This window comes from Elgaria multicarinata, chromosome 3 (assembly GCF_023053635.1).
Source record: "Elgaria multicarinata webbii isolate HBS135686 ecotype San Diego chromosome 3, rElgMul1.1.pri, whole genome shotgun sequence".
NCBI lineage: Eukaryota > Metazoa > Chordata > Lepidosauria > Squamata > Anguidae > Elgaria > Elgaria multicarinata.
Genome location: NC_086173.1, coordinates 175,362,189 through 175,388,656, shown reverse-complemented (window position 1 = coordinate 175,388,656; position 26,468 = coordinate 175,362,189). Strand labels below are relative to the sequence as shown.

The window sequence follows — 26,468 nt, the reverse complement described above, 5'->3', positions numbered from 1 at the left end:
GTGAGGGCACGTCCACATGCCCTAGGGGAGCTCAACCCCTTGCACCACATCTTTTCAGTTGTTCCCCAAAGTTAGGGTGGGTAGCAGTGCTGTGTTTTTTCTATCTCTTATTATTGGCTTAGTATATGATTTCAGGTTGTGTTTGTGCATTTGGTGGGGCTACTGTTTTAAAAAACACTGGGAAAAGTCCGTTCAGATTAAGAAAGAGATGTTTCCCAGAATCCCAAGTTACCCATTTCGACTATCCCCTTCTCCAACTTTGGGATCATGTGATCATGACCGGGAGTTGACTCTGCCCCTCAGCAATCAAAAAGGTAATCTTTTTCCCGCCTTTACCCTACTTTTTAAAAAATTCTAGCAAGCGAACCGCACCATGCAGAGAGCTCAGAGTAGGCTCAAAATGACCCTCAGCCATGACTCTCTAAGCACAAGAAGTTTCAGAAAGACAGCTTCCAAAACAACGCAGTTATCCCCTTTTATTTTCCGCAATGCAATCCTATGGGCGAAATGTTTCAAAATGGCGATCGGAGCGGTCCGCGGTCAGAGGATCGCTCCGAAAATGGGTGCTTCTCTTCGCCTTGCTTCTAGGGGTCCGCGGTCCGCTTCTACTCCGCCTCTGGGCAAGGCGGAGCAGACCAATTCGCTTCTGATTCTCCGGTTCTAATCGGAGCGGAGCACATGCCTATTAAAAAGGGAATTACAGCAGGTGTCATTTGTGTATATGGAGAACCTGGTGAAATTCCCTCTTCATCACAGCAGTTAAAGCTGCAGGAGCCCTGCCCTCTTTTAAATCTGGTCACTCTAGTATAGCTCCTGCAGCTTTAACTGTGGTGATGATGAGGGAATTTCATAGAATCATAGAATAGCAGAGTTGGAAGGGGCCTACAAGGCCATTGAGTCCAAACCCCTGCTCAATGCAGGAATCCACCCTAAAGCATCCCTGACAGATGCTTGTCCAGCTGCCTCTTGAATGCCTCTAGTGTGGGAGAGCCCACAACCTCCCTAGGGAACTGATTCCATTGTCGCACTGCTCTAACAGTCAGGAAGTTTTTCCTGATGTCCAGCTGGAATCAGGCTTCCTTTAACTTGGGCCCGTTATTCCGTGTCCTGCATTCTGGGAGGATCGAGAAGAGATCCTGGCCCTCCCCTGTGTGACAGCCTTTTAAGTATTTGAAGAGTGCTCTCATGTCTCCCCTCAATCTTCTCTTCTCCAGGCTAAACATGCCCAGTTCTTTCAGTCTCTCTTCATAGGGCTTTGTTTCCAGACCCCTGATCATCCTGGTTGCCCTCCTCTGAATACGCTCCAGCTTGTCTGCGTACGTCTTGAATTGTGGAGCCCAGAACTGGAAACAATACTAGATGAGGCCTAACCAGGGCCGAATAGAGAGGAACCAGTACCTCACGTGATTTGGAAGCCATACTTCTTTTAATGCAGTCCAAAATAGCATATGCCTTTCTTGCAGCCACATCGCACTGTTGGCTCATATTCAGCTTGCAATCTACAACAATTCCAAGATCTTTCTCGTTTGTAGTATTGCTGAGCCAAGTATCCCCCATCTTGTAACTGTGCCTTTGGTTTCTAGTTCCTAAATGTAGAACTTGGCATTTATCCATATTAAATTTCATCCTGTTGTTTTCAGCCCAGAACTCCAGCCTATCAAGATCACTTTGAAGTTTGTTTCTGTCTTCCAGGGTATTAGCTATCCCACCCAATTTTGTGTCATCTGCAAATTTGATCAGCGTTCCCTGCACCTCCTCGTCCAAATCATTAATAAAAATGTTGAAGAGCACTGGGCCCAGGACTGAGCCCTGCAGCACCCCACTCGTTGCCTCTCTCCAGTTTGAGAAGGTTCCATTGATAAGTACTTTTTGAGTCCGATTCTGTAGCCAGCTATGGATCCACCTAATAGTTGTTCCATCTAGCCCACTTTTAGCTAGTTTGTTAATCAGAATGTCATGTGGTACTTTGTCAAAAGCTTTGCTGAAGTCAAGATATATGACGTCCACAGCATTCCCACAGTCCACAAGGGAGGTTATCCTATCAAAAAATGAGATCAGATTAGTCTGGCAGGATTTGTTTTTGACAAATCCATGTTGGCTTCTAGTAATCACTGCATTGATTTTAGGGGTGTGCACAGACCACCTGCTCCGCCCCGCGGGCCGATCTGAAAATTTCGGATCGGCCCGCTCTGCCACTCCTATCTGTATCCTTTTTTGTTTTCAGGTCATCCCTAAGCTTTTTGTGGAGCCACATTGGTTTCCTCTGTTGTCTTCTATCTTTTCTCCTTGTTGGAATTGTTTGTAACTGTGCCTTTAAAATTTCCTTTTTAAAATACTCCCACCCATCCTGCACTCCTTTTCTCATTAGGCTCCCTTGCCACGGGACCTTACTTATTATAGTTCTGAGTTTATTAAAATCAGCTTTCCTAAAATCCAGAGTACGTGTATGGATACACTCAACTTTTGTCTCCTTCATAATCAAGAATGCAAGTATGACGTGGTCACTTTCCCCCAGAGTTCCCGTAACTACCACTTTATCCACTAAGTCATCCCTATTGGTCAATATCAAGTCAAGGATTACCGATCCTCTAGTTCCTTCCTCCACTTTCTGTAGGAGAAAGTGATCACCCACACATGTCAGGAATTTCTTGGAAGGGCCGCTTTTGGCAGTAATGGTCTCCCAACAGATATCAGGGTAATTGAAGTCCCCCATCACTACTACATCACACTTCCTTGAAACACTGGCAATTTGTTTCTCAAAAGTTTCATCCTCGTCTTCTCCTTGATTGGGTGGTCGGTAGTAGACTCCGATTATCATGTTCTTTTTATTCCTTGCCCCATTTATTTTAATCCAGACGCTCTCGACGGGGCTCCCAGTCTGATCCACCTGTATTTCTGTGCAGGGATAGGTATTTTAAACATATAGTGCAACTCCGCCTTGCTTTCTATTTCCTCTGTTCTTTTTGAACAAGTTATACCCTTCAATTGCTATATTCCACTCATGGGAGTCATCCCACCAAGTTTCAGTTATACCTATCAAGTTGTATTTGCCTTCATGTAATAAGAGTTCAAGTTCGTTCTGTTTGTTTCCCATGCTCTGGGCATTAGTATATAGACATCGAAGACCATGTGTTTTATAGTCTGGCTTTGTTCCTACCTTGTTGCAGACACTATTTTGGGGTTCTTCACGTTGTGGCCGAACTCATTCTTTCCAGCCCTTGTGAGGTGCAACCCATCCCTTGCCAGCAGTCCATGTTTCAAGTAGCGTAGCCCGTGGTCCCAGAATCCAAAATTCTCACGTTGGCACCACCTTCGTAGCCAGTCGTTCATCCGGAGTAATTTTCTTTCCCTTTCTAATCCTCTTCCAAGAATCGGGAGGATGGTTGAAAAAACTACTTGGCCCCCTACGTTCTTCAGTTTCCTTCCCAGAGCTTCAAAGTCTGAAATGATTTCTTCTTAGCTCTGCTTGGCGACATCATTTCTTCCCACATGGATGAGAAGAAAGGGGTATGTGTCCGTGGGCTTTATGAGCTTCGGTAACCCTTCAGTCACATCTCTAATCTGTGCTCCAGGGAGACAGCACACCTGGCGAGTCCATGGGTCTTCACGACATACTTGGGTTTCAATCCCACGCAGCAGGGAGTCTCCCACAACGACTACTCTTCGCTTCTTCTTGGTTGACCTATCTTCTGTCTCTTGGTCACTGTTGCATGGTGTCTCCTGTACTTCTTCCTCTGCAAACTGTCCTTCAGTCTCATTCTCCAGAAGCTGAAAGTGGTTGCTTAACTCCAATGGCTCCACCGGTGCAGAATGCCCTCTAATTCCTCCTCTCCTAACTGTCACTCTTTTCCAGGGAGTTTCCTCTTCATTTGGCTTTCCTCCCCTCAGCATACTCCACTTCTGCTTCAGCTGGCTGTTGTTCTTCAATCTCATGTGCTTCTTGTTGCTGTTGCAGTTCCACCATTCGGTCTAAGAACTCCTCGTCTTCTCTTATTCTTTGGAGGGTGGACACTCGCCGCTCAAGTCCTCTCACTTTTTCTTCCAAAAGTGCCACCAGCTTGCACTTGTTGCAGGTATATGCCTTGTCTTGGCAGGTGAACCAGGTCACTGACCCTCCCTCCTGGACCTTCCTGCTGCCCCTCCAACCCCTTCAAAGAGGGCAGCAGGGCCAGGAATCCTATATTGCTCCAGACACACTCCTGCCACTTCCTCAGAGTAGACCTCCCCATCCCACCTGCACCGGACAGGCGCTCCATCCCTCAGACCTCCCCTCCTTTTTCCAGAGACAAATCCCATTGGGCTCCAAGACACACACTCAGCTCTTCACACACAAAAAATTATTTATTTTTTATTTGAATGTTTGTGTCTAATACGAAACCGGAAAACCATTCCTCCCTAATCAAAGTGAAAAGGTATCAATTATCAAAATTTTGGAAACAAAAACACACCCTTTTGCAACCGGGTGCCTTCAAGATGTGCTGTGCTACAAGTCCCATCATGCCCAAAGGCTGTTCTGGCTGTGTATGATGGGAGTTGTAGTTCAACACGCTGGGAGGTCTGCAGGCTGCAACAGCACGTAGGAAGCCGCCTTCCACAGAGTCAGGCCCTGATCCGTCTAGTTCACCACTGTCTGCACCAGGAGGAGGGGATGTGGTGCCCTCCGGATGTGATGGACTACAACTCCCATAAGCCCCAGCCACCAGGGGCAGGGATTATGCGAATCATAGTTGAAGACGCCTGGGGGCACTAAAACGCCAACTCCTGGCCCGGCCCGGCCTGGAGCTTCTCCTGGAGGTTCAACCTGGGACCTTCTGCATCCTCAGCAGAGGATCCGGAGAGATCCACGGCCCCTCCTTGAAAAGGGTGTGTGTGATTGTTTTCAGGGCAATTCAGCTCAACCTGGTGATTTCCTGCAACTCAAGCAACGGGCAACAGATGTTTCTTCTTCTCAGTCCATCCGCTTAGAACGGAATCCGCTTGCGGGTCTCAAGGATTCAGGATGCCGTTAGGGATGAACTAACTCAGAGAGTGGAGCCCGGAGTGATGGTCCTGCCAGGGGAGGAAGAGACCCTGACCAGTTCTCTGCTCCTGATCAGAAATCCAGGGAAGGAGAAGGCTCTTCTCAGCACTTGGCAGGATGAATGCCCCACCCACCCCAAGAGAAAAAACCAGAAAGAAATCAAGAGAAACAGGAACAGGGGCGTCGTAGCAGGAGGAGAAAGTCCAGGCTGGGGAGTCTCTTCTTTTTCACCCCCTTCAGTTTTGCATCTTCCAAGGAAAGACGTAGCTATGCAAAGAGTTTCTTTCCTTGCTGGGTCTCAGAGGAGGAAGGTCTAGCGGATGAGGGCTGGGAGGGAAAAGGCAGGAGAGATAAAAACGTATATTAAAATACATTCATTCATATTTAGATGGAGTGTCAGGAATATTGACTCACCCGGTGTCTCTCCCACCCCCCTTTCACACTACAGCCACTCACTGGCCACCGACTCACATAGAATATACTGATGGACCTTCCAGTCACTCCTGCTATGCAGGGCAGGAAGGGGGGTTGCAGCCAGGTCAGAGGGGGGGGGCACCACATCGAGGTCCCTGGAGACTCTGCTGCTGACCCAAAGCTTGTCCTATTTTGACAGCTCCAAAGGGAGGCCTCAGAAAGACACGGCTGAAGTAGAAGCACCAGCAAGTTTGATTGTGTTCTTTGAGGGCTGAATTGAGACCAAGGATGTATCTCCCCCCCTTTGGAAGTGTCCGATTCACACGGCCAAACCAGGAAGGCTGTGTTGCCCCAACGTCTTGTGCTTGTGGAGTCTCACTGTGCTTCCTTCGGATACAGGAGAGTTTTCCTCAAAGCCCCCCTTGCATTTCAGTGCCTTTGGGCCCCTCTGACTGACTCCCCCCCCCTTTCTGCATCCTTATACATCTGTCAATTTGGCTTGCAATTAATCTGACCTGTCAGAAGTGTAATTAATCAAGACAATGCCCCATTTGACTGTCATTTCTATTGTTGTTACTGTTGTTGTAGGAACTGCTTTTAGTAGTGGACTTTAAACTGTGATGTTAATAGTGTTATAGTTAACCACCTACAGGTTTTAGTGTATTAAGCGGTATATAAGTACTAATAAACAAGCAAAGCGCATCTGAGGAAGAGGTTTCTGCCCATACAAGGTTCTGCCACAACAAATCTGGCAAGTCTTCAAGGTGCCACAAGACGCTGGGTGGTTTCCACCGCAAGAGACCCACAGGGCTGCTGCCCCCGGATGCCGCAGAGGAGCTGCACTCTGGACGTGGGCTTTGCGGGGTCATTTTGAAATATCCGTCAGCTGCTTTGGGTGACTGGTTTTGGAAAGGCAGGATAAAAACCAACACCAGGAATTGGGGGGGAGGAGGTGTGTGGAGAGGCCTTACCTGCAGGGGGTTGGATGGGTGTTGCTAAAGAAAGAGAGAGAGAGAGAGAGAGAGGGAGAGAGAGAGACAAAGTTACGTCCATGGAGGGGTCGTGTAGTTCACTGGGAGGGGCAAGATGCCCCCCTCCCCTCCCAGGCCCTGAACTTCCTCATAAAGCACAAACCTCCCAGGACTCTTTTCTCTGCCCAACTTAAATCCAGGACTGACCTCTCTTTGGAGGGGGGAGGGGTCTTTCTTCCCTCCCTGCCACTTCCCATTTTCATAACACTTTCAAGTGATCTAAAGCTGACAACAACAACCCTGTAAGGTAAGCCAGTGTTACTATCCGCCCTATTGCAGATGGGGTGGGGGAATGGAGGCTGAGAGTGAGCAGCTGGCCTAAGGCCACCTGCTGAGTTTATGGCAGAGGCAGAATTCGAATTGAGGGATTCCTGAGACACTGTTCAGTCTTATATCCACTGTGCCAGGAGGGGTACAGGGTGCTCACTCTCCCTGGATCAGGGCCCCAACCTTTTCAAAGGGTCTTATCCAGGGGGATCCTGTGGGAGCAGAAGGTGGGAGACGAAGAGGAGAGGGGGGAGAGGGGGCAGCCCCCACCCCAAATCCCTTGCCCCCCTCCCCCACAGAGTTCCTCTGGTGCCACCCATTTCTCCCACACACCTGGACCCCGTTCAGACAACACTTTCGGGAAGCAGTAACGCCTCACTGGGCCTGTTCAGACGACAAGCGGAGCCCTGGTTGGCCGCTAACCCTCCTTCAGCAAATGGTGAGTGGATTAAACCGTAATTACGTGGCCGCCATGGCCAGGAATGGTTCAGACGACACGCGAAGCCATGATGTTTCCGTCAAAATGCTTAACTGCCGTGGCTTAGTCTGTCGTCTGAACAGGGTCAGGGACACACGGACACACACAATTACCTTTCTTCTTCTTCCGGTAGAGGGAGAGTCCCACGGCCACAAAGACCACGCCCAGCACGGCCCCCACGGCCCCCGTCCACACTTTGCTCCTGGCAGAGTCCGACTTCCGTGGCTCTGTGGAAGGAGAGAGACCAGGAGCCCCACGTGAGCAGGAGGATCAGGGCCAGGTTTGGCCTCTCGGCCTCCAGGTGTCCAAGGGAGGATCCGTTCCATGCGTTACACCCAGGGAGGGTCTTTTTCAGCCCCCACTGCTGACCTCTCCTCACACTCCAGAGATCACAGACAGGCTGTGAGGCCTGAAAGGTCGCTTCCTGTAAAGCCCCCTGCCCCCCAGGGGAGAGGAGGGGAATCGTAATTCCCAGGATACTTTATGAATTCCCACTTGCAAACTGGTGCTCTGAACTGGAAAGGGGAGGTCCATCACTGGAGCAGAAGATGGGGCCTGTTGGGAACTCAAAGCCCCCACCTGAAGGATATAATGGAAGCGAAGCCCCGAATCACAAGCAGACGTGGACTCCTTTCACCAGCTGTGGGCTGATTGTGGCAGAAATGGGAGTTCAAAAGCACAACAGCCCGGAGTGCCTCTGATCTCTGGGGTCTCTTGTGGTTCCCCAGCCCCATCTGAAGGTCTCCCACTGCTGCCTCCAAAGTCTACGTCCTTCTCTCTGGACACATTGGCGCAACCCCCCAGTGTCGCTTCCTTCCTCCCAGAAACAAGAGCAGAAGCCTAATCCTGACTCCGTTTCCCTCCCAGAAGAAGAGCCCTGATGCTGGATCAGGCCAAGGGACTCCCTAGTCCATCCTTCTGTTCCCAGAATGTCTAACCAGATGCCCCAATGGGAAGCCCAGAAGCACAACATCCCTTGTTCTCCAGCAACTGGTGTTCAGAGGGGGCTTCCACATGGACAGCTCCTGGCGGTACCCTCTTTACAAAGGAAGGAAGGAGGGAGAGGTGGGTGAACATGGGAGGGGGCTGCAAACAGAGGTCATTCTCATCTGAGACCCAGTAAAAGTCTATAAAAGGGGCAGGGGGATTGCTCAAGGAAAGCCTCAGCCAGAGACATAGAATCATAGAATAGCAGAGCTGGAAGGGACCTACAAGGCCATCGAGTCCCACATATTGCCTGTGATCCTGGAGGTGGCATAGAGCCATCCGGACTACTAGCCATTGATGGCCATGTCTAATCCCCTCCTAAAGCCCTCCATGTTCAGGGCCATCACCCAGTCCTGTGGTAGCGGACTCCTTAGTTTCACTATGCGTTCTGCACTACTAATCCTAATAGTGGTTCAAGAGGCATCTGGACAACCATCAGTCAGGGATGCCTTAGGGTGGATTCCTGCTTTGAGCAGGGGGTTGGACTAGATGGCCTTAGAGACCCTTCCAACTCTACTATTCGGTGATTCTAATATTGAATTTAGGCTCCATCTTTCTACAAAAGTTCACAGGGCGGCTTATACACATCAGCGTAGTCCAAAATAAGAAGCAAATCACTTACAACCTAACAAACCAACCAGCCCCAGTTTTAAAAGCAGCAACTCACAAGATCCATGACTGGGAGCCGGGGTGGGGGTGGGGGCTGCCCAGTTCTCCCCCTGCTCTAGCTCCTGCATCTCCTGCCAGCCCCAATCAGGACCCGGGGGCTGAGGCGCTTTCCAGAGGTCACAGGGAACTTCACCGGTGGTAACTGCAGGTGACGCTAGTCCTCAGGCAACATGAATCTGGATTCAAGGCTGATGGGGCAGGGAGGGGCATCATCCTGAGAGATGGGGGGCTTGAGGAGAGGGCCCCTCATAAATTCTGCAGTCCCCTCTCAATCTTGTAAGTGTGGCAAAGAGAGAGTGGCAGTTTGAGATCTGCTCTGGCTCAACACACCTTCTCCTTTGACTACGTTCCGTTCACCCGGCTTCCTTTCACCTGTCCAGAATCCCCCACCATTCAGCTTCATGGGATGACCCCTCCCCCCCTTTGGGTCCTGGGATTGTAAGAGATGGAGAAGAACGTCTCCCTGCCCACTTTGGCCACACCAGGCATCATCTTCCACACCTGGATCAATTCTCCCCTTACTCACTGCCCTCCCCCCACAACTGCGTCCTGGTATTATAATCTTATACACCTGGATCAATTCCCCTCTGAATCGCCAGCTCCAGACTTGGGCTCACGTTCAGAACCTCCATCAGATAAGGGTAGCTCCTGAGAAGTGGGGGGGGGGTCTCTGCATCCTCAGCAGGTCAGGGATGACACAGGAATGTAGCATTCCCACCCTCTTTGCAGGATTGTATCTAAGGAAGGAACGAAGGGAAGGGAGGCTCCTACCCCACTGGACGGTGACAGGGGCCTCCAGGCTGGCGTGCTCCACGTGGCAGGTGTAGATGTCTCCATGCTCCGGCTTCGTCTCCAGCATCACCTGGGTCTGGTAGGTCCAGTCCCCATTCCGGAGCTCCTCCCCGTAAAAGACCCCTTCCTTCTGCTCCTGCCCGTTCTTCAGCCACTGGATCTCGATTTCCAGGGGATAGAAACTGGCTGCAGTGCAGAGCAGGAGGGTGTGGGGGGACAGGGGGTCTTCCTTGGTGGGGGAGATGGAGACGGAGGGCTGAACTGGAGGGGAGAGAAGAAGAAGGATGCGTGAGAGACACGAGGAGGGAGGGGAAAAGGAGGGGCTGAGAGAGATCCAGAAAACAGAGGGGAGTTTCCTGGGCAGAAGACACCAGCATTGTCTTTCCCTCTGCAGCCAGCCAGACACCTTCCTGGGAGGTCCACAAACAGGGCAGGGAGCTCACAGTCCTTTGGTCTAGCTCCCCCCCACCCCACCCCCCGCAGCACCTGGCCTTCTTCGGAGGGATTCTGGACCTGCACCAGGAGGCTGCAGGTATTGGTTTTGGGCTCACGGATTTTAAGACAACGGCTGATTTTGCTGTATGGGAATTCCTAACTCACCTCCCTCAAAGCAAGAAAAGACACCTGGTTATGAAATGCCAACGGAACCAAAACTGAAAATGGTTAAGGATTAAACATGTGGACAGGTGAATAATTAAAAAAAAAAAAGCATTAAAGAATAGATACACTCAAAGCCAGAAGCAGATTCACAATGAATTCTGGGTAACTGATATTAAAAAAACTAATTGGCAGGGCTAGTTGGATCATATTTAAAAAGAAAATGCTGATTTTAAGATCAACACTCATGATGAAAAGGGTCATGGGAGGGAGGGAGGGAGGGAGGAGGGGGGTCTGTCAAAGCTGCACCATTGTGCAAGGAACAATCACTGATATATCGATGTCTAGAAAGATCTATATGCTTTGCTTTAATTAGTAAAGGTTGAATAAGGACTTGTTTCCTCAAAGATATACTTCAAAATTGTATCTAGCCTGCAGTGAATAAGTTGAATTTTAAATTTGCCTTTCAATAAAGTGCTGCTTTTAATAATGTATTAGTTTTACATGTTTTAGTAAAATTAGTTTTAATTAGTTATATGATGTTTGCATTCGTGTTGTACCCCGCCTTGACCCAGAGGGAGAAGCGAGTAATAAATAAATTATTATTATTATTATTATTATTATTATTATTATTATTATTATTATTATTGTCTGTTCCAATCCAATGGGAGCCTTCTAGGAGTTGAGACTGTGAGCCCCAATTTACGGGGGAGGGGACTGTGACGTTTCACTGTTTGTGACGTAAGTATTGGCAATGATTTACTGTTTAGTGATGTTTAGAATGCAAGTGCTGTGGACACTGGATGGTAAGGGGTTAATATTATTGAGGAAGGGAGTAGAATGTGTGGGGTGATTGTTGATTGGCTGCTGGTACAAAGGATTGTATTGGCAGTTAGCAGTGAGAGGGAGGAGTTAGTGAAGGAAGCAGTTGAGTGGGGTGTGTGGAGAGAGAGAGAGAGAGAGAGAGTCTGTGATGGGTCTAGAGCGAGAGTAGGATAAGGGTGCATACCCATAACAAAGTATTTGTGAAGCCTAATAACCCTTTTATAAAAGTAATAACACAAATCAAATTAAAAGTCACTTTCCCAAGATAACATCTCAAAAAAACATCTCAAAAAAATTCCTAAGAAGTTCCTCAAATTGTTTTTAGAGGCTTTTGTACAAATGCAAAATAAAGGGTCACATGAGCTACCAGGCAGTATTATCTAAGGGGGAAGGAGGAGGGCAGGTGTCTTGTTTTGGGACGGAGGAAGCCGCTTCACCACCCAGAACAGCAACGGGGAACCTCCGGCTTGCAAGGGCGTTCCGGAAGGACACCCTCCTTCCCGAGGCCGTGGGCCCCCAGGGGTTGCCTGAGGTTTGCCCAACCCTGGAACAACCCCGGACGCCTGGGTTCACAGGACACGGCAAGCCACTGCAAGCTGGGTCCCCACAGGTGCCAGGCAAAAGGGGCCCTTGGGAGAGCCTGGCACAACGGAACAGCCCCCACGGGTAACCAAGCCACGGTGGGCTGGCAGGCCGTGCAAACCAGCTCAGAGAGAGAGGGGTGGGGGAGAGAAAGCGGGAAATGGGGCTCATCACCCTGCTAAAAAGTGAAACCGTCGTCAGGGGCAGGAGGTCTCTCTCAAACCATTTCTCTCTCTCTCTCAAACCTTTGCTCCTTCCCATCAACACACACACAGAGCTCTCTGGTTCTCCGACAATCCACCCCTGTGCATTTATGGGGGGAGGTTTTATCCTTTACTTTGCCGATGGGCAGATAGATCCCTTTAATGAACTCTTTATTTTGGATCACTTAATCCAGAAGCAAAGACACGGAACAGTTCTCAGGTACAGAGGGAAAATAAAAGGAGCATTTTTGATGGTTTTACATTTTGTATACTTTTTCAATGTTCACTATATTTAACTTTTGTAAACTGCCCAGAGAGCTTCGGATATGGGGTGGTATATAAATTAAATAAATAAAAATAAATAAATAAATGGTAGTCAGAGTCTGCTACCGACCACCCAATCAAGGAGAAGATGAGGACAAAACTTTTGAGAAACAAATTGCCAGTGTTTCAAGGAACTGTGATGTAGTAGTGAGGGGGGACTTCAATTACCCTGATATCTGTTGGGAGACCATTACTGCCAAAAGCGGCCCTTCCAAGAAATTCCTGACATGTGTGGGTGATCACTTTCTCCTACAGAAAGCGGAGGAAGGAACTGCAGCGGTTCTCAACCTGTGGGTCGTGACCCCTTTGGGGGTCGAATGATCCTTTCACAGGGGTCGCCTAAGACCATCGGAAAACACATATTTTACAGTTATGAAAACCCATAAATTACAGTTATGAAGTAGCAACGAAAATAATTTTATGGTTGGGGGTCACCACAACATGAGGAACTGTATTAAAGGGTCGCGGCATTAGGAAGGTTGAGAACCAGTGAACTAGAGGACCGGCAATCCTAAGAGCGAATTCTAAGAGCGAATCAATGGAATAAAGATTTAAAAAGAGATCTATAAACTGAGTTTCCAGTTGATCTGGTCCTTACACTGGAAGATCCTTTAAAAGGAATTGAGACCTTGTTGAGTAAGTTGAGTTTGGAACAGGAGCGGGTTTCAAGGTCAACAAGCAGAAAACGAAAATAATAACTAAGAATATGAAACCACAAGAACAAAGAAAACTGACAGAGAAGACGGGTTTTAAAATTGAGAAGAAGGTAAAATATTTGGGAGTTGTTTTGACAAATAAGAATTGCATGTTATTTCACAATAATTATGTTAAAGTCTGGAATGATGTTAAAAATGACCTAGCAAAATGGGATAAGGTTCGATTGTCTCTTTTGGGAAGAATTGCCACGATAAAAATGAATGTATTGTCAAGAATGTTATGTTTATTCCAAACAGTGCCTCTTGTAATAGGGGATGGTACTGTTCAAGCAATGGCAGAGAGAGAGAGAGATCTAGATTTATATGGCAAGTGGGAAAGCCAAGAGTTAAACTTAAAATATTACAGGGTGCCAAGGAAAGAGGAGGTCCGGGGTTACCGGATCTGAAACTGTATTTCTCTGCCTGTTGCTTGGTTTGGATGAAAGAATGGGTCCTGTTGGAGAATAGACAATTATTGGAGCTGGAAAGCCATGAATTAAGGTTTGGGTGGCATGGATACCTGTGGTATGAGAAAGCTAAGGTCAATGTGGACTTTAATAATCACTTTGTCAGGTGTACAATTTTAAGAGTATGGAATAAATATAAATATAAATTGAGGCCTTTCATAGAAGAGAATTATCTAGTGGGCACAAATGGCTAAAGCATAGCGATGTATTGGAAATGTCTCAAGGGGGATAAAAACTAAAAGCAAGAGAAGAGTGGTTAAAGGAGGGCCACAGATGTCGGTGGAGGCGGCTGCAAGGCCCGGAAAAGCTGCAGGCGCTGCCGCTCCTCCCATTGGGCGCTGCTGCCCCCGGGGCTCTCCTGCTCCTCCCCACCCCCAGTCTAAGGGGAACAGGCCACGTCATGACAGCCACGGCCAGACAAATAAGTAAGGAAATAAATGAAATTACGAGTAAATATAAATAAAAGCCTCTAAATACGCCTTTGTATAAATACTACAAGTAAAGGTGAGCCATTTTCTTTAGCTTTACTGGTGTCCCTATGAATTGCTTCGCTCTTAACAGAAGGGCCAGGTGGGCAGAAGGCGCGTCCTCCTACCTGGCAGGTGAGTCCGGAGAACGCTTTCCCCCCCACCCCCGTCCCTCTTCCCTTCCTCCCTCCCGGGCAGAAACTCACCTTTCCTGCCCACCACGTGCGCTATCTCGGCCACCCCGTAGTTGTAGCGGCAGAAGGCGTCCACCTGGGTCCGCTGGTACTGCAGAATCTCCTCCTGGCGGTTCCAGAGCTCGGCGTCGGGCTCCCCCAGCGGCGTGACGGCCTCGTAGACCCCGCGGGCGCTGTCGAAACGCACGAACTCCTGCCGGTCGTAGAACTCCCTGTACAGGAAGCGCACCTGCTGCGTCCCGTTGATGAAGCGGCACTCGCCGTTCACCTGGTACAGGAAATGGGGGGCTGGAGGAGGGGGAGAGAAAGCGCCCCCGAGAGCATCATGAGAAGGAGGAGGAGGAGGAGGGGGGGTCTGGGCTGGGGGTTTCTCAGGCCATCAGGACTATGCTGAGTCGCGCCTGGACCACAAGTTGCCCCCTTGGCCGGGACTCGCCCAGGCTCCAGCCCCGCTGGCACCAACAGCTCATCCAGGCTCCCACCTTTCCCCTTTTAAAAGCTCAAGTCTCTAGTCCTCAATGAGCAGGAGCGGGGGAAAGGCACAATGGCCAAGCAGGCTCTCTCCTGCCCAATCGTCTGGCCAGGAAGGAGCCTGCGCCCGCCTCTCAGTGTTTTCGGCCTATGAGAAGAGTCACAACTTCGACTGTGAGCCATAGAGAGATTTAGACTCACACACACACACACATACAGAGTCTAACAACGCGCTTCCGGGTTCCTTACAAAACTCCCCATGGAAAACAACGTCAGAACTTTCCTCCTGCTGTCCTCAGGCTGCAGCAGATCCGCCTCCAAAAAACCCCTTTGGGGCAGGGACCCCCCAACCCCCCAGTCCTCTCTGAGGCCCCAGACACACCGCAGAGGCTGCGTTTCCATGGATGATCTCCAGCCAGCGTCTCCCCCCGCGCAGCCCAGGAGAGGATCCGGGACAAGGGAGGAATCTCAGCCAGAGACTCAGCAGGCAAAGACGCCTCCAGAGAAAGAGACGAGGTGGTGTCGCGGCTGGAGTATCGGATTAGGGCCAGAAGGGGCAGGATCTACACTACTACTTTAAAGCGCTTTACAACAGTTTTGACAACTGTTGGGGCCCAGGACACACTGCATATACAGTTTTCAAAACGTTTTAAAACTGCTTTAAAGCGCTTTAAAGCCGTAGTGTAGATCCCCCCAGGGTGACCATATGGAAAAGGGAATTTCACCGGGTGCTGCATGCATACAAAGGACACCTGCTGAAATTCCCTTTTCTGTACAACTGTTGATGATACAGGGGCCCTGTCCTCGTTTCCATAGGGTCACCCTAACTTAGAAAAGGAACCGAAAATAAAAACCCCAAGATCACACACCCCTTAGACAAAGCGATGGTACAACCACACTTGGAATTCTATGGATAGTTCTGTTCACCGCACCGCAAAAAAGGAGATTGTAGAGTTAGGAGAAGTTCAGAAAAGGGCAACTAAAATGATCAAGGGGCTGAAACACCAGTCCCAATTACGAAGCACCTGGGACTGTTTCCCTCAATGAACAGGTGAGTGACGAGAGACGGGACGGAGGTGGACAAGATCACGCAGCCTGTGGAGAGAGTGGAGGGGGGGCATCTATTTATTTATTTAAAACATTTATATCCCACCCAATATCAATAAGATCTCTGGGCGACATACAGATAAAAGCATACAGTATAAAGCAGTAAATATACACAGCGGAAAACAAATTAAACCCTCTCCCATGAAATTAGAACCCCATGAAGCCAATTGGTGGGAGATTCAAGACAGATCAGAGGAAACCCCTCTTCACACAGCGCACAGTTTCCACAAGATGTAGTGACGGCCACCAATCTGGATGGCTTTAAGAGGGGGGTGGATAAATTCTTGGAGGAGGAGACGATCCACTAGTCCTCATGGCTATGTGCTCCCTCCCCCTCCCCCTCCTTCCCTCAATTTCAAAGGGCCCTCCAGGGGGCGCCAATCCTTCCTTTCCTTGAAGAAGCCATGAGGGTCAGCAGAAGGGGGGGAGGTCCTGGGGGGTCCCCATTTCCCTTTGACACCCCCCTCCTTCCTCGCTCCTTCCCTGAGCCTCGGGGGCTTTCTGGATCCCTCTTGGCCCTTTTCTCTCCACAGGGTCTTTGGGCTTGAGGGGGTCCTCTAAGGCCATCGAGTCCAACCCCCTGCTCAATGCAGGAATCCACCCTAAAGCATCCCTGACAGATGGTTGTCCAGCTGCCTCTTGAAGGCCTCTAGTGTGGGAGAGCCCACAACCTCCCTAGGTCACTGGTTCCATTGTCGTACTGCTCTAACAGTCAGGAAGTTTTTCCTAATGTCCAGCTGGAATATGGCTTCCTTTAACTTGAGCCCGTTATTCCGTATCCTGCACTCTGGGAGGATCGAGAAGAGATCCTGGCCCTCCTCTGTGTGACAACCTTTCAAGTATTTGAAGAGTGCTCTCATGTCTCCCCTCCATCTTCTCTTCTCCAGGCTAAACATGCCCAGTTCTTTCAGTCTCTCTCCATAGGGCTTTGTTTCCAGACCCCTGATCATCCTGGTTGCCCTCCTCTGAACAGCTCCAACTCTGAACATTCTCTCTCTCTCTCTCTCTCTCTCTCCAAGCCCCCTCCCCTCCCTTCCCTTCTCCTCACCTGGTGGGGGCTTCTTCCCTCCTCCAGTTCCAGGGACCACGGAGGATCCCATCAGCAACACCATCAGCAACGGGAGAAGAGAAACGCACACCATGGCTGCAGCCCCACAAGAGCCGGGAGAGAGAAATCTGCTTCCAGCCCCAGAAAGGAAACTTTTGAGTGTGCTAATACAAGTGGTGGGAGGGGGGGACGGACGGACCACTATTTCTGCAAAGTCCCAGAGACGCAGCTCTGCCCTGGCACAGAGAAGCACCAGTGAGAATTCCCCTTTCAGCAGCAGCATCAGTCTCCAGGCAGAAGGTCCCCTGGCTTGTGCTGATGGAGGAGATAGGTTTTGGCTGCAAGAGAAGGCAGAGGAAGGTCTAGGTGTGTGTGTGTGGAGAGGGGGGAATGCATTAATGAACCCCCCAGTTCCTCCTTCCGCCAGGTTTAGTGGGCTGCAGCCTCCTCACCTGGGATGAAGGAGGGGAGGCAACGAGTGGGGTCCCGCAGGGCTCAGTCCTGGGCCCAGGGCTCTTCAACGTTGTTATTAATGATTTGGACGAGGAGGTGCAGGGAACGCTGATCAAATCTGCAGATGACACAAAATTGGGTGGGATAGCTAACACCCTGGAAGACAGAAACAAACTTCAAAGGGATCTTGACAGGCGGGAGTGCTGGGCTGAAAACAACAGGATGAAATTGAATAGGGATAAATGCCAAATTCTACACTTAGGAAATAGAAACCACATACACAGTTACAAGATGGGGGATACTTGGCTCAGCAATACTACAAACAAGAAGGATCTTGGAGTTGTTGTAGATCACAAGCTGAATAGGAGCCAGCAGTGTGACGTGGCTGCAAGAAAGGCAAATGCTATTAATAGAAGTATAGCTTCCAAATCACGTGAGGTACTGGTTCCTCTCTCTTCAGCCCTGGTTAGGCCTCATCTAGAGTATTGCGTCCAGTTCTGGGCTCCACAATTCAAGAAGGATGCAGACAAGCTGGAGCGTGTTCGGAGGAGGGCAGCCAGGATGATCAGGGCTCTGGAAACAAAGCCCTATGAAGAGAGACTGAAAGAACTGGGCATGTTTAGCCTGGAGAAGAGAAGATGGAGGGGAGACATGAGAGCCCTCTTCAAATACTTAAAAGGTTGTCACACAGAGGAGGGCCAGGATCTCTTCTCGATCCTCCCAGAGAGCAGGACACGGAATAATGGGCTCAAGTGAAAGGAAGCCAGGTTCAGGCTGGACATCAGGAAAAACTTCCTGACTGTTAGAGCAGTACGACAATGGAATCAGTGACCTAGGGAGGTTGTGGGCTCTCCCACACTAGAGGCCTTCAAGAGGCAGCTGGACAACCATCTGTCAGGGATGCTTTAGGGTGGATTCCTGCACTGAGCAGGGGGTTGGACTCAATGGCCTTTTAGGCCCCTTCCAACTCTACTAATCTATGATTCTATGGTCCCAATACCGATCCCTGTGGGACCCCACTATTTACTTCCCTCCACCGGGAGAATTGACCATTTATTCCTACTCTCTGCTTTCTATTCTTTAACCAGTTACTGATCCATAAGAGGACCTCTCCTCTTATTCCAGGTCTACTAAGTTTATTCAGGAGTCTTTGGTGAGGGACTTTTTCAAAAGCCTTTTAGAAACCCAAGAATACAATGTCTACCAGATCACCCCTGTCCAGATGTTTGTTGACACTCTCAAAGAATTCCAGTAGATTTCACTCCTGCTTGTTTCCTGCCCTAGGGAGGAACCCTGAAATGCCCTGGGCCAGAGAAAGGGGGGGGGGGCTTTCTCAATTTGTTGTTGTTGTTGTTTTAATCTCCCCTCCCCTCCCCCAGAGCAAGTCCCTCCAGGCCTGCAAGAATGTGAGATGCTCAGAGAAGCCTGTAAAGACAGAGGGTTTTGCAAAAGCCATGCCTTCCCTGCCCAGCAACTGATGACCAGGGCAGTCCTGGGGCCTGTGATTGGCACAGCAAACCCAGACGAACACCCAACCCGCGCTGTGTCAAGTGACAACAAGCCGGGCCTGGGAAACCCCTGGCACAGACCCAGCGGGCAGGCAGGGGTGGGAAGGCCAGGCAGGACGAGGCCAGGTGGCAACTGACCTGCGTCCCCAACTCCACACCCCCACTGGCCGAGGAACGTCAAAATCCTCCACCTTTCTCCCATAGTTGTGCATGGGTTTACTGAGGCTACTCCATAGTGAACTAAATACACTCTGCACATGCTCAGAGGCACATTTATATTACCACCACCACATGTTTGAAACAGAGGTGAATGCTCCTATGCAAAAAACGTTTCCAGGCTTTGGCTCAGATTCAGCTCTGTCACCACTTCTCACGGGTGCAAGACAGGAACCAGGCATCACAAGCAGCCGGATGGGGACCCAGCGCAGAGGGCGGCTGCCAGAAGGCGACGCGGCCCAGATGCTCCACGGAACTGAATGGTGGCCAAGAAGGCCCACCTGGGCTGCCTGTCCCCCCAATGACGCCTCTGGTTCCTTTTGTGCAGGACTGTCTTCACGGACGGCCTGGGGCTCTCCAGGGTTTGGGGCAGGTGTTTCACGTGGCCCCACCTGGAGATGCAGGTGCTCTTGCCACGGATCTCAGGCCCCTCCCTTCATAATCCTGGGACCCAATGGGGTTGTTCCCAGGAAGCTGAAGGGGGGGTGGAATTCCGGACAGGCACAAGGAAGGACTCAGACACACACACACATGCACACACACACACAGACATGCACACACACACACACACACACACACACACACACCAGCATCCAGTGAAACAATGGAATTGGCTACTATAATGCCGGGATGGCCACTGATATTTTATTTATTTATTTATTTATTGCATTTCTACACTGCCCAATAGCTGAAGCTCTCTGGGCAGTTCACAAAAATTAAAACCATGAAGACAATTCAAAGTGTAAAACAAACAACAGTATAAAAACGCAGTATCAAAATCGTTGTGACGGAGGGGGCCGAGGCTTCGTGGCGGAGCACCTGCTCTCCTAGGACGACGGCCACAGAAGACCTCCAGCTGGACAGCCATCCGCCAGGGATGCTTTAGGGTGGATCCTGCACTGAGCAGGGGGTTGGACTCAATGGCCTTAAGAGGCCCCTTCCAGCTCTACCAGTCTAGGGTTCTATGACGGGATCATAGTTGCCCCAGCAGGACATGAATTCAGTACCGCCTTCCTTCTGGTGTTCCCCAAAAAGTGGGACACACAGCAGATGCCGGAGGTAATATGTAGCCATCATGATTAGTTTCCTATCTGCAAGTAGGATTGGTTTTTCCACAGAGAAGAGCATTAAAGAAAAGTGACCCAGCTGAAGTTCTACAGTCATATAAGGAGGACTCTACCATGCCATCCATCCCTAGTAATACTAGAGTGGGAATTCAGTTTGAATGCTGAAGGTTCGAGTCTTTTAACCTCGACTCATCTGGAGGTATTGTGGCGGGCAACAGATCCCCAGTTGCTGGGGGACAGGAGGGGGGCAGGGCTGTGGCCCTCCGGCCCTGCTGTGGGCTCCCCATGGGGAAAACTGGCTGGCCGTGATGGGGGCAAAACGCTGGGCCAGGGAGGCCTCCGGTCTGACCCAGCACGGCTCCTCCTGTGTTCTCCTGTTCCTGCTCCTGGGGGTGGGATTCATCCTGTTGGTGCTCCTGATGGTGCCCAGGGCAGATTGAGGCTCTGTAACTGAAACCGACACTAAGAAAAGAGGGTCCACATTCACGGTGCTGCTGTTACGCTGCTCAGCCAAGGATAAGGCACCGGGGGGGCGGAGGGGGGGCAGAGAGCATCGGGGCTTTCACCTGCTGTGGGCAGGAGCCAGCTTTGGCCCCGTCTGGACCTCCTCGGGCGTCTCGGGAAGGAGAGGCAACAGTGCAAAAGGCCTCTGAGCAAACAAACAAGCCCCCTTTTTCACCGAATCTCCATGTGTCCCCCCCCATCATGCCCCCTGCCTCCACCCCCTCCCTGCCCCCCAGTGGCTTTTCCAGGCAGGCCCACACTTTTCCGAGAACAGCCCCCCCCCAGCTCCCATCCTGCCCAGTCGGCTAACAGAGTGAGGCCAGCATCACCCGTTGCCGGCAGGCTCTGGCTGAACGCAGCAAGCCAGGAGGACTTAGAGCGGTGCTGGACGAGCAGAATTCGTCCAAGGAAAGGCGCTGGGGAACAGCCCTCCTGGGCCCCAGGGCCCCTGTCCTTCATGCCAGAGGCGTATGTGCTACCTGAAATAACACACTCTGCACGGGCTCAGGGGCACTCTCCTTTCCAGCCAGCCTGCAGGTGGAAAGACACCCACTTCCAGGCACTGAGTCCAGACCGTGAAGCTGGCTTCTGACCGAGAACATCGCAGCCCCTTGCAAGGACTGAACCCCAGCTGGAATGAAAGGCCGATGCCGCTCATTCTATTCACCAAGCCTTGACCGTATGAGCTGCTCTGAAGGACAGACACAGCAGGAGGGCTTTCGTGGCAGAGGCAAACTCAGAGGTATGTTGTGGTACAGCCCTGTACAAATCAGCACAGCAGCGTTTTGGGCCAGGGGCCAGGAGGGCTTGGGAGGGGGTGTTTAGCAGGAGATAATCCCATGTCACACGTCTTGGGGGTTGAGTCCCAAAGCAGTAAGAACATCAGAAGAGCCGTGAGGCTGGATCAGACCAGGGGTCCGTCTCGTCCAGCGCTCTGATCACACGGTGGCCAAGCAGCCAGGGATGAACAAGCAGGACAAGGTGCAACAGCACCCTCCCACCCATGTTCCCCAGCAAGTGGCGCACACAGGCTTACTGCCTGTGCATCTGTTGCCCCCCACAATACCTCCCGATGAGTCAAGGTTAAAATACTTGAACCTTCAGCGTTCAAACTGAATTCCCACTCTACTCTAGTATTACTAGGGATGGACGACATGGTAGAGTCCTCCTTATATGACTGTAGCACTTCAGCTGGGTGACTTTTCTTTAATGATCCCCTCTATGGAAAAATCAATCCTACTTCACAGAATCGTAGAATAGCAGAGTTGGAAGGGGCTTACAAGGCCATCGAGTCCAACCCCTGCTCCACCCTAAAGCATCCTTGAGAGAGGGTTGTCCAGCTGCCCCTTGAAGGCCTCTACTAACTGGTTCCATTGTCATACTGCTCTAACAGTCAGGAAGTTTTTCCTGATGTCCAGCCGATAGGAAACTAATCATGATGGCTATATTTTACCTCCGGTATCTGCTTTGAGTCCTACTCTCTGGGGAACACAAGAAGGAAGGTGATACTGAATTCACGTCCCGCCGTGGCCTTCCCATTGGGGCATGTGGTTGTCCACTCTGGCAACCTGGGTGGTCCTTTGGACTGATCAAGCACACGGCTCTTCTCCTGTTCTCATGGAAAAGGTATGTTTTTATGGCCTCATGCTGATCTCTGCACTCTCCTTCATTCGTGAGATTCATTCATCAGGACCCCTCGGAAACACATTGGGGCCCATTCGTCTTATTTATGAACAGGCCTTGCAAAATGGATGTGAATTCTATTGGGAAGCTTTTTTTCACTCCAGTCATAAGAAGCTCCGCTTGTGGCTGCTATTCAGAGCAACTGTTTTGGTTTCACTTCTTTTTAAAAGTTCTGATTGAATTTTGTCGTTGTCACGCATTTATGAAATATTCGTATTTTTGTAATAGAAGATAAATAATTGTTTCTCTCTTTTGGGCCGCATTTCCACCATTAAATGTGTAGAATGCCACAATTAACCTTTATTTTCCAGACTTTATCTGAAAGATAAATAGCCCAGACGGGCTCCTATAAATAGCCCTATCCAGCAGGGCTCCTCTTAGGTCCTGATGCAACAGTCCTAGAGCTACAAATTTTCTCCCTGATGTGCTGGATTTCAAATTGCAGGGGGTTAAGTGCTACTCTACCACTTCATTCTGGTGCATGTGCAGATGCTGCCTGCCTGAGACTGTGAAGCGAAAGGCAGGGAATTAAGGGAGGCAGGGGTGGCTCTCCAGAGTCAGAGCCTGAGATTCCACCACTCTGGGACTCTTCTCAGCTACACAGAAGGGGAGGGAAGATGAACACACACACGGGGCCCTGGGTCAAGGCACCCCTGCCCTACCCATTATTTCCAGCACTCTGGTGACGGAAGCTGCACCTCTGGGCGCCCAGCAACATCCTTCTTTGCCCAGAGACGCTCCTGGCAGTGGACAAGACGCTGCAGAGGCGCTCGGGTTTCGCTTCCCCACGCGACAAGCCAGGCTCAGCGTTCGTGGAAATGAAACAGAGAAACTGGCCACGATCCAAGCACCTGTGGTCAGCAGAAAGCGAAGCAAAACCTCCTCACAAACCCACTCCAGCATCCATCCACCCCCACACTCCCACACCCAGAGAACCAACACACACACACACACACACCACAGCAGGGGCGCAGAACCACCATTTTCCCTGGAAGGGAGTCCTTAGGACCGAATGTAACACAATAAGCAGGGGGGGGGAAACCCAGCAGCCGTTCAGTCCCACAGGAAGGAGCGTGCAAGGAATTCTGTGCAACTCAGGAAGCCTACAGCACCGCATCTGCACTGCTGCAGTTCATTTAATTTCTGCGCTGTATTATCATAACTGCCCTCACTAATAATTATGTCATACCTCGTAACTGCCCCGGAGTTTAACGTCGCCACGGCGGCCACTCTGAGGCTCGTCAAGCCTAGGGTGACCCTATGAAAAGGAGGACAGGGCTCCTGTACCTTTAACAGTTGTATTGAAAAGGGAATTTCAGCAGGTGTCATTTGTGTATACGGGGAACCTTCATCACCACAGTTAAAGCTGCAGGAGCCCTGCCCTCTTTTAAATCTGGTCACTCTGGTATAGCTCCTGCAGCTTTAACTGTGGTGATGAAGAGGGAATTTCACCAGGTTCTCCATATACACAAATGATACCTGCTGAAATTCCCTGCAACTGTTAAAGATACAGGAGCCCTGTCCTCCTTTCCGTATGGTCACCCTAGTCCAGCCCCACCCCCGCCCTGCATCCCCGCACCTGCCCAGTCCTGGGATCCCCCCCCCCGCCCATGCCCACTTTCTCAACCTGCACCGAATCCACCACTGACAGATGACGAAACAACCGTGGTGACATCGGAGCAACGGAAAACGTCGCAGTAAAGCAACACTTCAAAAAAGCAGAGTTTTGTGGGGAAAAGCCCAATGGGGCTGTGAGTTGGTGGCTGGGTCATATCCACAATGGGGCACAACTGCACAGCCCCAACAGGGTGTATAGAGTGTATTGGCCAGCACCTGCTGGCTGCTGGAAAAAAATATGCATTTCTACCAACTCCAGAGCCTTGTGACCGATCCTCTGCGCTGCTGAGCTCTGCACCCCAGCTGGACTCTGCCCCTGGGACTGTTTACCTGCGCTTCGAGCTGGCCTGGGACATGCCTCCGGCTCCTCCTCTGGGAACTCTGTGCTGTGCTCTTGAGCCTCGGCTGGGTAGGCAGGCTTGCTTTTGGACTCAACCTTAGTTTGCCCTCACGCTGAGCCTGGTCTAGCCATAGAGGACAGACACGGGGTATGAAATCTCATGTCAGAAAGGAGGTGACATGCTATTGTCATAGAATCATAGAACAGCAGAGTTGGAAGGGGCCTACAAGGCCATCGAGTCCAACCCCCTGCTCAATGCAGGAATCCACCCTAAAGCATCCCTGACAGAGGGTTGTCCAGCTGCCTCTTGAAGGCCTCGAGTGTGGGAGAGCCCACAACCTCCCTAGGTCATTGGTTCCATTGTCGTACTGCTCTAACAGTCAGGAAGTTTTTCCTGATGTCCAGCTGGAATCTGGCTTCCTGTAACTTGAGCCCGTTATTCCATGTCCTGCTTTCTGGGAGGATTGAGAAGAGATCCTGGCCCTCCTCTATGTGACAACCTTTTAAGTGTTTGTAGAGTGCTATCATATTAATTAATTAATTAATTAATTACTTTTATATACCACCCCATAGCCAAAGCTCTCTGGGCGGTTTACAAAAGTTAAAAACAGTGAACATTGAAAAGAAATATACAAAATTTAAAACCATAAAAAGCATAAAATACAAACAAAAACAGACATTATCCATTTAAAAACAACTATTCTGGGGTCAGTTAAAATTCAGCATATGCTGTTAAATGCCCGGGAGAAGTGAAAAGTCTTGACCTGGCGCCAAAAAGATAATAACTTTGGCAGCAGGCGAGGGCTCTCCCACACTAGAGGCCTTCAAGAGGCAGCTGGACAAGCATCTGTCAGGGATGCTTAACAGTGGATTCCTGCATTGAGCAGGGGATTGGACTCGATGGCCTTGTTGGCCCCTTCCAACTCTACTATTCTATGATTCTATGATTCTATCATTCCATAATTGAGGGGCCACCACTGAAAAGGCCCTCTCCCTGGTTGCCATTCTCCGAGCTTCGCTAGCTTTCGATATGTAGATGATGATGATGATGATGATGATGATTCTGCCTGGATCAGTAGCCCATCGTGGAAAACACTGGTCTCTGGGAGGGCGAGCCCTTCCCTGCGGGCTCGGATCCGCCTGCCCAGAGGTGGATGGGTTGCCCGTCTCAGGGTGAGGTTGTGGTGAGAGGCTGAGCACCTTCTGGCCCTGCTTTTGATCTAACGGGAAGAGCGGAGACACCGCTGGAACCTCCTTGCTGGGGTTCCTGACTTTAAAGGGTCCGGTAGGAAGGGAGAACCCCCAAATCCTGGGAGGAGGCGAGGCCCTGCAGGAACGGCCCTCCTCGTTCCGGTGATTGAATTTCCAGGCCACCCTTCAGCCAAAACAGTCCTCCAAGCAAGGAAAGAAGCAGGCAGCCGGTGCAGCAAAGGAGCTACGAATGCAGACGTGGCCAGTTCAAATCTTGCCTTGGATGTCTGAGGCAAGAGACTCTCTCTTTCACCCTCCCCCTCACCTGTCCACCTGCAATGGGGGGGGGGAGGTTAACAATATGGATCTGCCTCGCAAGGTGGTTGTAAGGATAATCTCTGCAAAGCGTTCAAGCTGCGACTGAAATATAGCAAGTTGCAGGAGCAAAACTTTCTCCGTCCCTGTCCTAAAGCTACATAGGTTTAAATCAATCAATGATACATATATAGAGTGGAAACGCTTTAAACCGCTTCCTAAAATGAGAGGCGGGAGGGGGCCCTTGTCCCCCGCGGAGGGGATTCCAGAGCAAGGCCGCCCCCGTCTGCCCAAACCCTCTCATTGCATCGGAGCCCGACCCACCTGCAGAAGGGGGGGGGGATTCCAGACAGCTGTTGCATCTCCCCCCCTTTGGCAAAGTGGGGGGCGGGGGGGTCTGGGATGATGGGGACCCACTGAGGCCCTGGGCAGCCAGGCTGGCATCAGCACACTGAAACACTCACCCACGCACACACGTACATGCTGTAGGCCTGATGTTTTTTTTAATTTTTGTGAACCGCCCAGAGAGCTCCGGCTATTGGGCGGTATAGAAATGTAATAAATAAAAATAAAATAAATGCTTTGTTATGTGACGAAAGGGTGACCCTATGGAAAGGAGGACAGGGCTCCTTTTAACAGTTGCATCGAAAAGAGAATTTCAGCAGGTGCCATTGGTGAAAGTCCCTCTTTGTCACAACAGTTCAAGCTGCAGGAGCCCTGCCCTCTTTTGTATCTGGTCACGCTAGGCAGGGCTCCTGCAGCTTAAACGGTTGTGATGAAGAGGAGATTTCACCAGGTGCTGTATGCATGCAAAGGACACCTGGTGAAATTCCCTTTTCTATGCAACTGTTAAAGATACAGGAGCCCAGTCCTCCTTTTCATAAGGTCACCCTATGTGACAAGGTGCAACTGAGAGCAGCGCACCCATCTCTGCCA

The 26,468-nt window shown here is 50.5% G+C and overlaps 1 protein-coding gene across 4 annotated transcripts in view; it reads right to left on the bottom strand.

Annotated features, from left to right (window-relative positions):
- The window catches only part of LOC134396454 (rano class II histocompatibility antigen, A beta chain-like), a 116,373-nt gene extending 99,577 nt beyond the window's left edge, over positions 1-16,796 (bottom strand). The window contains exons 1-6 of one of the 4 annotated variants that reach the window (XM_063122960.1): positions 16,639-16,796; positions 14,025-14,300; positions 9,638-9,919; positions 7,324-7,437; positions 6,406-6,429; positions 4,323-5,347 (exon numbers count right to left, since the gene is read on the bottom strand). In XM_063122960.1, the coding sequence (XP_062979030.1) occupies positions 5,334-5,347; positions 6,406-6,429; positions 7,324-7,437; positions 9,638-9,919; positions 14,025-14,300; positions 16,639-16,732 (804 nt within the window). In that variant the 5' untranslated portion in view covers positions 16,733-16,796 and the 3' untranslated portion in view covers positions 4,323-5,333. Of the gene's footprint in view, positions 1-4,322; positions 5,348-6,405; positions 6,430-6,633; positions 6,706-7,323; positions 7,438-9,637; positions 9,920-14,024; positions 14,301-16,638 lie in introns of those variants that run through there. The other 3 variants (XM_063122959.1, XM_063122961.1, XM_063122962.1) reach the window with 3 other exon arrangements.
- Positions 16,797-26,468: the final 9,672 nt, after the last annotated feature.